A 10,239-nucleotide genomic window follows, 5' to 3' on the forward strand; every position below is an offset into this window, starting at 1 on the left:
CCCTGAGGGAAGCGTGACCAAACGCCGGGCCCGGGGCAGCTCCGCTCCTGCCCGAGCCCTGAGGGAAGCGTGACGGGAATGCCGGGCCCGGGGCAGCCCCGCTCCTGCCCGAGCCCTGAGGGAAGCGTGACGGGAATGCCGGGCCCGGGGCAGCCCCGCTCCTGCCCGAGCCCTGAGGGAAGCGTGACGGGAATGCCGGGCCCGGCGCGAGGGACGCTCAGGCCGGTGCAGGCCGCGCTCCCGCCCCGCGCACGCGCAGCAAGGCGCACGGAGCGGGGCCCTTCCGCACGGAACGTCGCGTTCCGCGGGCTCACAGGCAGGAAGTGGCGACTTCTCCCCCCGCTCGCCTCTTCCCGCCTAGGGGCTGCCGCAGCTCCTTGCCCGTAACTTTTATCATTTTCTGCCGTGCCCCCAGAGGGTCATTTCAGCCCCGTGATGAAGGGCCCTGTGTTCTACCCAATAACAAGCCGGCTCTCGATGACGTCCTTAGTTGCCAGGCAGAATTCCCCTTCGCATCCCCCGTACCGCCCCGGCGCCACGGGGAGGGGCGGAGCGCCTGTTTTAATTGACAGCGCGACTAGTGGGCGGGGAGAAACGAGAAAACCAATAATAACTATGGGTGACCTTGATGAGCAGTGCTCGCAGCCAATGGGGATGGGCGGGCGGTCGCTCGGTTGCCAGGGCCACGCGGTTGCCAAGGCCTCGGCTCAGCGGGGTGGCCGTCCCGCCGCCGCCGTCAGCGCGCGGGCCGGCGCGATGGTGAAGCTCGCTGCCAAGTGCCTGCTGGCAGGTGAGTCCGGCCCGCCCGCTCCCATCCGCCCCGCTGCCCACACGGGACCAGAGCGGGCGCCGCGGGGTCGGGCGAGGCCGGCAGCGCAGGAGGCCCGGCTTTCCACAGCCCCTCGTGGCGGGGCCGCCCTGCCGGAGGAGAGGTGGGGAGAGAGGCGGTGGGAGAGAAGGGAACACCTCGGCTGCCTGGGAACGGTCGTGTGTGTTATTAGCACTCGGTACCCGCCCCCGCCTAGCACGTGGAGTGAGCGGTGCCCAGGGAGGGTGTGAGGTGCAGTTGGATCGGCTGAAATGCGAGGACAGGATCTGAGAAAGAGGAAAAAAAACAAACCCGAACCAAAAAGATTATTTCGGCAGTGTGGAAAGGTGGGCGCAGAGACTGGAGAAAGCGTGAAGGGAGCTAGGCAGCTGAGTCCTGTCTTATTTGTGAGCCGTGCTTTGGGCTGGTGTGAAAAGTTCATGTCAGAAATTAGGATGATTCTGAGAGTATGATAGAAAGGTAAAGCCTAAATAAAGAGTAGAAAGTTGAGCACTTCACAGTGGCATCTTTTCCCCCAAACAATTTAGAGGCTAACCTGAGAAAAAAATGAGGTGAAGACACCAGTTTATTTAGTCAGGATGGATTATGGAGGTGTTGAAAGTGAGTACAGCTGGCTGTTAGGACTTTGTGAAAAATCTTGTTATTTTTGTCCCTCCTTCTACACTGAAGCTCTGTGCAGGCTCAGCCAAAAGCACAAATCCATAAAACCTTTGTGTGCAGTCAGCTCCTAGGTTTAACTCTTTGTTCCTAATTATTTCATCTGGAATAAAATGTTTGCCTTTTTTAACCTCAGAAGCAGCTGGCCATCAACTCACACAAAGCCAGATATGGTCTTTGGCAAAGGCAAAAGAATCGATCTCCCTTGTGGCTCTACTGCTGTGAACAGCGTGAATATCTTGCCCATCTTCTACACTTGAAACATAGGCATCATTTCCAATTTGGAAGTTTCCTGCTCCCAGTACACTGGCTTTGCTGAAGTCTATCCAGTTTTGTTGTATAGTGTTACCAAAGGCCAATTCCACAACCATTTTAAGATCACATAGGTTTTCTTTAAATGACCTGTTTATGTCCTTAATCCTTATTGGATCTGGAGTGGCCTTTTCAATTCTGTTCACAGCACAAAGAACAGGAATGTCCTATCCCATATGTCGTTCTTCTATGTGCCACAATAATATCTGTGTATTATTAAAAATAATAAATTAGTGAAGCAGACCAGGAAAAATAGATTTTCTGTTGCAGAAAAAGCCACTAAAGTGAAAGGGACCAAAGACATGAGTAACCACAACAACCTAAAGGAAACAAGAACACGCAATTACATAAACAGGAGCAAACCCATCAGAAATGGAACTGGGAGCTCTTGTGGACCTAAGGAAATGGTTTTGAAGAGCCAGTGACACAGAATTGGGAGCTACACCAAGGTCAAAAAGAAGAGGGGAAAAGGGTTCTTATTAGCAAAACAGAGACTATTGAATTGACAATAGAAGATGATTCCTGTGTTAGCTCAAGGGTCATTTACAGGCATAAAGTAAAAAGATCTGTTGTCTGAGCTTACTATGGAGACACTACACAAAGGTTTTCATTGTAGAGAAACAGCTGGCAGTAGCAGGCATTTTCAAAAGACTCTACAGATTCTGGCAGAATAACAGAAATATGGATAGAATATATACTGTGAGATGCACTACTGGCACACCAGACTAAACTGAAAAGGGCAAGGAAATTTACTTTGAGGAAGTGTCCTGGTGTGATGAGCTTAAGAGGATGGCAAAGAATAAAGAGGGAAAGAACACCTGGGGCTGTCAAGTGAAAGAAAGGCAATGCATTAGTTAAGAATTTGTGCTGGCTGATGCCTGCAGTTTGGAGCAGTGTGTGCCTCTCTATCTCATTTTACAAAGACAGATCTAATTGTCTATTGAAATACAGAATAGCTTCCACTCAAAACAGAGTGTTGTCTTCCGCACAGGCTTGAGCAGATCAGAGAACAAACAAGCTGACTTACCAGATTTTCCTGTCTAAATATTATGAGCCCAACTCAGCTCAAAGTAAGCAGGCATGCTAAAAATGTTTAAACAAGAGCTACATTTGGTTAATGCATCTAGGGGTAATTGTCACTATCCAAAACACCCTTCCTTCTCTGAAATGGTATGTGATCAGAGGGCTTAACCAATTTCCTTCAAAACACCATTAGGAAGCTGTAATAAAGTCAAAAATATACCCCTTTCTTGGTTTATTTATTAACAACTTAATGTAAAATACTTCCTTTCTGGCTTTATTTATTAACAACATAATGTGAAAGACTTCTATTCCAGGCTTGGCTGTAATGAGTGTGCCTTTGAGAGTAAAGCTTGAAGCACTGAGGTTTATAATTACTGGTTCTTGTCCTTTTAACTGTCCAGGCTAGCGAGACATTATGTGGAGAAATGATAAGCTCTTTGGAAGCATTAAGTCTTTGTTTAGGAAGGGTTGTGATTTATCATCTTTTTCATGTAGTAATATGGGCATATGTGAGTTCTGTAGAGCCTGAGGAAATGGCCTGAAGTTGTGTCAGAGGAGGTTTAGGTTGGATGTTAGAAAAAGGTTCTTCACCCAGAGGGTGACTGGGCTCTGTAACAGCTCCCCAGGGAAGGGGTCGCAGCACTAAGCCTGATGGAGCTGAAAAAACATTTGGGCAATATTCTTGAGAGTCACATGGTGTGACTCTTGGGGATGGTCCTGTGCAGGGCCAGGAGTTGGACCCAGTGATCCTTGTGGGTCCCTTCCAACTCAGCATATTCTGTTCTGTGATCCTGTGATTGCTTTAGAGTTTTGTAAGAGCAAGCCAAAGCAGGCAGCTGTCAGGTTTGCCTGGAGTGTTGTGCATGCCATATCAGAAAGCCTTGGCTCTAGAAGAGCAAAAACCAAAGCCCCTTGCTTTTCCTTCCATACAGGGATGAATCAGCAGGCTCTTCTCTCCAGCCATGTGCTTTCTCTCTGACGTTTGCTTCTGTTATGCCCAGGATGCAACTAATGAGCCACCAGCAGCATTGAGTCAGCAAGAGTTGCTCTCTTAGCAGGGTCAGCAAGAAGAGTTCATTGAGAAATGTTACCAGCTTAAGCAGCTTTGTCTCAGTATATAACAAGGATTTGAGTCTGGGGAGATGGATAACCTAAGGAGAAGAAATAGCCTCCTAGGAAGCCCAGTCCCTTTTCACATTGTAGTTTTCTCTACATGATAACATATCTGGGAAATATAATTCCTAGGTAGGGGCTGTGGAGTAAGCATGAATTTTAGAACAAACAGCAGTTCCACCTTGATGTGGCAGTCGTTTGTTGTTGTGCATAGGTCAGAAATCAGATGTCAGCCACCAGTATGCATAATGGCAATATTCATTTCCTTGTGTGGGTATAACCTTTGAGATGGTTTTGTGCTTCATGTGACAGTTAAATTACCTGTATTCAGAGTTAGAGCATCTGGGCTCTTACAACATTGATAGTATCAGAACTGAGGAAAAATAAGATTCTCTACTATGAAAAAAAAAATTTTATGTTTTTGGTTTTGCAGGAGATCCAGCTGTGGGTAAGAGTGCTTTAGCCCAGATGTTTCGCAGTGATGGGAGTCATTTTCAGAAGAACTACACACTGGTAAGCATACAACAGGCTCAGACTGCTGTCTAAATTTTTTTCTAAGATGAGTGGGAAAACTGAGAGGCCTAGAACAAAATAAATATGATTTTAAGTTGTGGCATTCAAGGTGGGATCTTAGAGGGTTTTCTTTCTTGCACCCTGGATTCTGAAGAGAAGCAGTTAACATTCTGTAAGTCTGCATTATATAGGTGCTGGTGTTGAAACTTAAGGCAGAATAATTTAGTTAATCTTGTGATTTTCCTACTGAACCAATGTTTTCACAAGGTTTTGTGGTGTTAGAGAGCTTCCCCCTTTAGGGACTACTCTATGAAAAAGCACTGCTGAAGGAGAAAGCTTTTAATTCCAACTATTAAATGTGGATGTGGACAGTGTGCTTATCACTGTGCAAACACCAAGATGTGCTGCATAGCCCCAAGATAATTATAATCTACAGAAACTGTTCCCAGATGAAGAGGATACAGTTTGCAGTCTTTGAGTGTAAGAATCAATGGTGATGACTAATCAGAAGCAGGATAAAAATAAAAGTAAATATAAGTAAAGTAAAAAAAGGGAAATATGAGTGTGGAGGAAAAAAACCCCTAAAATATGTTTATTCATTGAAATAAAGATGGAAACGAGAATTTAAGGATAGAAATAGAACAAACAAATGAGCTACAAAGCAGAATGAGATAAAAAGTGGGAGAAGCACAAATAATCTCAGTCCCATATGTTAGCTCATCACATGGTTAGTGCAGAACGTTCGAAGGCGTTACAGCAGCGGTGTGAGAGTGAGCATAGACCTGCAGACTTCAGCTAATACTCTGAGCTGGAAATAAGCAAATCTCTTTGGTTCTCCTCCTTTTTCCCCCAGCTGAGCAAATCTATGAGCCTTTGACATATTGATGAGATTAGGTTACCAGAGCTGGGAGGAGTATTGCTGAGTTTCCAGAGGTCTGTGTTTGATGAAATTGTAATGATTCACAAGAATTGCCTCAATCCAATGCACGGTTGGTATGCAGTTGGACAGGCTCTTAAAAACTCTCCTGATCCTCATTTTCCTGATTTTTCTTGACAGACAGCGGGCATAGAATTGTTGGTGAAGGCTGTATCAGTTCCAGAGACAAGTGATAGTGTGGTGAGTTTTTCTGTGACATAAATTGGGTCAGAAAGAGACATCCAGAGCTCAAGCCCCACACAAGTCTCATTCTGGTAGAAGATCACTATGCATGTTCATAGGGCAATTAAGTTGCATTAAGGAAATGAGGCTGATCATGTATAATTGCTGATGCTCCAGGGTTAGTTTAGTCTTAAAAGTGTAATTTTTATATACTTATATCCAACACAAAATTTTAAACCAAAGTTATTGCCAGCTTTGTTGAGATTCTGTTCTGGCCTTTAGGACACTCAGGTTTAGTTCATGATTCTTGGAACTACAAAAGCTGAAGCTTATCTGTTATTTTTCCTTAATGCCCTATACTCCCACTAATGGAATGTATATATTTTTGTATAAATAGTAGAAGTTACTGTCCCACTTAACGTATTTTGTTTCCAGTAGGGATGGAAACTAGACTTCGGGCCTTGGAAGTAACTCTTTTACTGCTTATACTTGAAAAATGGCTATTTATTTTCTCATACTATCTGGAGTTTTCTCAGTGCAGGGAATTTGTCCCCTAGGGACATGACACTGCTGTACTGAATAAAATGTTGGAGTTACAAGTTGCAGTATTTACTTCCAAAACCTTTCCCTATACTGCATTTTTCTTGGCAAGAGCCTTCTTTCTGTTTCCACTTTCAGGAATTCTTCATTTTTGACTCTGCAGGAAAAGATCTATTTTCTGAAATGCTGGAGAAACTGGTAAGTCTTATGTAACAGTCCTCTTCTTCCAAAGAAGTGCTTTTGCTTTGAAGATCTGAGCTCCCCAGTCTGGCAGATGTAGCAAACTTTGTCTTTAGTGTAAATGGGAGCAATTACCTCAGTTGCCAACGCATCCTGTTCTACCTCTCTAAAACTTGCGTAAGTACTAGAAGAAATACTTTCCAGAGAAAGGAAAGCAGATAGGCAGTTTTCTTACAAAAGAAATAGGAAACTTTAACGGAGAATTTCTGTGTACTGTTGTTTAAAGTTATTTTTATTTCTTAGAAAAACATCTGTTTTGCTGTGACTTCAACAGTGGGAGGTTTTTTTTGTGTTACAGTGATGTGTTTGATCCAAGAGGATTCATTCTTGTCCTTGAGCATAATCCTGCCCTTGGGTTTTTTCCTTCGCGTATTTGTGACCTTCCCTGTACAGTTCTCTACTGTGTTATCTCATTTTGAGAAGCAGAACCAGTTAATTAGTGTAAGCTTTCATAAGATGGCTAAGTCAACCTAATGGTTCATTGTCTACAAAAGCGATTCCACTTTTACACTTGCACTAGATCTAGTTTGCAAGGGTCTTCTCTAGAAGCTGGCTCAGCTTCTCAAAGTGGAAGAAAACCTTTCTACTTTTTTCCTAGGATTAATTTTGTGCTGATTCAGCATGAAAAATCAGCTTCCCTGGGGACCAGATGAGTGCCAGAGCTGATACAAAGGGCAGGGCTGCACAGACAGGACTGGGGAGGAAGGCAAAACCACCTCTCCCAATGTCAGTGATTTAGTTGGGTCAATTGAAATGTGAAACCTCAGTCAGGGCATAGGATTCCTGGGTGTTAGGCTTTTTATTTTCATCTTAGCAGCTGTGTTTGCTACGTTTACAGCATGGCTGTTGACCACATCAGTTTCATTAGAGCTGACAGTGTTCCTTTCTTGCTGTGCAGTGGGAGCAACCCAACGTCCTGTGCCTTGTGTATGATGTCACTAATGAGCAATCCTTTGACAACTGTAACAAATGGTTGGAGAAGCTGAGGGCTCAAGCAGTTGGGATGCACATCCCAGGTAGGAATGAGTGTGATTCTTGTTATCTACTCCCCTCTTGTATGACAGCAGTTGTTTCTGCTGAGCTGTGGAATAGAGCATTTATTTTAAGTCAGGGGCAGACATAGCTTCCTCCAACTCCTTTGCTTTTATCAAGAAACAGATAAGGCTTGAATATGTTTCCTTTTTGGAATCTTTTTTAGGTAGTTATAGACTATTTGCCACGCCTACAACTTCTTCAGTTACTTCAACAAATATTCCAGTATTTATGGCATACAAGTCAGCATTGATGAGCTGTTTTTTTTTTCTTTCCTTCCATGTCTTTTTTTCTGTAGGTGTCTTAGTGGGGAATAAAACAGACCTAGCTGATCGTCGAGTTGTGGAGCAGGAACAAGCACAGGAGTGGGCTGAGAAACATGGCCTGGAATACTGTGAGATGTCAGTGGTGAGTATCTGCTCCTTTCACCATCTGTGCAAGGGGATGTTGGTAAAGTTATCTTCTCTTTCATGCAGAGAAAGTTAACTGGGGACTCTCTTCACCTTGTTTGTCATCTAACTCAGTTTTAATCCTTCTTTGGTGAAACAGAGGAGAAGTAGTCAAATGCTTATTCCATCTGCAATTGACAATTTTCTTATTTCTTTACAGAAGGAAATGAAAAATTTTGAGGCCCCTTTCCACATCCTGGCAAAGTTATTCCACCAACTGTACAAAGAGAAAGTGGAAACTTTTCACTCACTAGCCTGACTGGTATGATTTGTTTATCCTCTAAGCTTCTTCTAGTACTGAGAGTCCTGCTGGACTGAATACAGAGAGAAGAAAAAGTATGAGCTATTTGCTACTTCATGGTCATCCTCTGGTAATTCAAAATAAACTAGAAATAGGCAAGTAGAAAGACACTTTTTAAAGCTGCTACCTCAGCATTCCTTTCATGTCCTCTAACTTGGTTCTCTGCTCATTGAAAGTCTGCTAGGTTGGAGGAGGCGGAGAATAAAAGGGGAGGACAGAATGGAAATTGCCAGCTCTTTGCTTTAGTGTCTTTTTGTCTGAATAGACTTCCTGCTGCTACAAGCAGGGATTTAGAGGTTTGGAAAAGGAGAGAGGAAGCTGACAGGATGTTTTTCGACTTAAGCCAGCCTTGATGCATATACTGTAGGGCAGGACCGATTTGGCCCTACTCTTTGAAAAAGTATTTTCAGGAGGAGGCTTATTGCCTTAAAATCAACACCTAGAGACTGAGATGTGTGGAGGCAGAGATGGATTTTGGTGTGTTTCCAGGAGCACCCAGAGTTGGAGGCCAGTTTTAGCAGTGTTGCCTTTATCAGTTGTAGGATTGATATGCTGGTGACTAATGCATGTTTCTAATTTCCAGAATCTGTTTCTTTCCTTCGGCGTGGCTCACTGTCCCTGCCTGGTGGGAGCTGTGTCGCGTCCAACCGCTGTCACTTGGTGACGCAGTGCCCTCTGCTGGTCCCAGGTCACAGGAGTTCTCCAGAGGCTGCCACCTCCCTTGAAGTGAGCAGGAAGGACTTCCTGCAGGCACATCCATACTGGCTTAGCTGCAAAATGGAGTGAAATTGCAAGAATACCTTTTCTATTCTAAAGATTACTCTAAAACTTACAAAAAATTACTTTTTCTTCTTCATGTCTTTATCATCTTACATATTGTTGTGTCATTTTTGTCAGCTGAATTTGGCACTACTGTTCTGATTAGGTTCAGCTCTCAATCTCAAAATCAGAGTCCTCTTATTAAAGTCTCTCTGCTTGTCATTGAATTTCAGATAAAAGACCACGGTTCTGATGTTGCTAGTGGAAACAACTAAGGAAATGAAAGACAGCCTGGCTAAGTTACTCTGACTCAGCTGTGTCTGGCTAGAAGTTTCATATTAGAAAGGGTAAAAGCCTAGAGAGAGTTGCTCTATTGTGTGGAGTATTGATGTTCCATGTGTAGAGTCTTTGCTAGTGCAGTATGCAAAAACATCTGTGGTAAGGCACTGCCTTGTAACTGAGCTTAACACCAAGAGTTTCAAAAATTTAACCACTATCTTCCTGATTATGGTAGACTCCCTTGGGCAAGGGAAGCTGAGTTTTGTAAAGACTGAGCACTGAGTGATTTTTCAGGCAGCCTTTTCAGGAATCTGTGTTTCAAGACTTCGATATGTGTGGTTTATAATCATCTTTATGCCCAGTGCTAGGAAAAGTACATTAAATTGAATGCAAGAAATATGGCTGCAGATGTTGTATCAGACTTTATGAAGCACTTCAATAATCTGGAGAAGCAGTGGCCTCATTTCACTGGCAACAGTGTGTTGATGCTGAGAACTCACTAGGGAGCATGAATACCAGTTAAAGAGGATGAGTAGCAGCTCAATCTAAAAGAAGTAAAAATAAGAGGTTCTTTTGCTAAAAGCCAACTCAGAAATGACAGAACAAGCTGGGAAAGCTCCTGCTTTCCCCAAAGAAGGAAGGAGTCCTGTATGGACTTAGGGTAACTGGAAGACTCACTCTTTTTGAACCGGATTAGCATTGCTGGCATTTGTATCTAGCACGGGTTTTCTTGTTAATCCTGGGTGTTTTCTGTTGATTTACATAGGCCTTATAGACTCTTCCTTGCAGATGCTGGTATCTGCACCTTTTATTCTTACTCTGACTAGTAAGAATAAAAGCTATTTTGGATGCTGTGCTGATCCAGTTAAAGAACTAAAGAAGGTTTGTTTTTATTTGGTATCTCATTTCCCTCTGGTTCTATTGACAATGTGGTCACAAAACAAGACACGTATTTTTTGATATTGAAAATAACATACCAGATGTGTATGTCACCTGTGACATGGTTGTCTAGGGGTAAGAATGCCTTGGGAATAGGTAATAAAATGAATTCTGTGCGATCTTTAACCAGGGAGTCTGTCTCTCTGCACCTGAA

The 10,239-nt window shown here is 43.7% G+C and overlaps 1 protein-coding gene across 1 annotated transcript; it reads left to right on the forward strand.

Moving 5' to 3' along the window:
• The first annotated feature begins 706 nt into the window (after positions 1-706).
• On the forward strand, positions 707-9,106 carry IFT27 (intraflagellar transport 27). Its single transcript, XM_059473123.1, has 8 exons — positions 707-790; positions 4,368-4,447; positions 5,505-5,564; positions 6,225-6,284; positions 7,225-7,342; positions 7,657-7,766; positions 7,968-8,069; positions 8,692-9,106. Exons 1-7 carry the CDS (start codon positions 757-759, stop codon positions 8,064-8,066), a joined length of 561 nt encoding a protein of 186 aa, XP_059329106.1. The 5' UTR covers positions 707-756; the 3' UTR covers positions 8,067-8,069; positions 8,692-9,106.
• Positions 9,107-10,239: the final 1,133 nt, after the last annotated feature.

This window comes from Ammospiza nelsoni, chromosome 5 (genome assembly GCF_027579445.1).
Source record: "Ammospiza nelsoni isolate bAmmNel1 chromosome 5, bAmmNel1.pri, whole genome shotgun sequence".
Lineage (NCBI taxonomy): Eukaryota > Metazoa > Chordata > Aves > Passeriformes > Passerellidae > Ammospiza > Ammospiza nelsoni.

What these genes read in the sequence shown, in the direction of transcription:
- IFT27 (XM_059473123.1), top strand. Translation starts at nt 757, where the DNA reads ATGGTGAAGCTCGCTGCCAAGTGCCTGCTGGCAG. An exon ending in CAGAGACAAGTGATAGTGTG is followed by an intron (nt 5,565 to 6,224) that starts GTGAGTTTTTCT and finishes TTCCACTTTCAG; the next exon opens with GAATTCTTCATTTTTGACTC. An exon ending in AATACTGTGAGATGTCAGTG is followed by an intron (nt 7,767 to 7,967) that starts GTGAGTATCTGC and finishes ATTTCTTTACAG; the next exon opens with AAGGAAATGAAAAATTTTGA.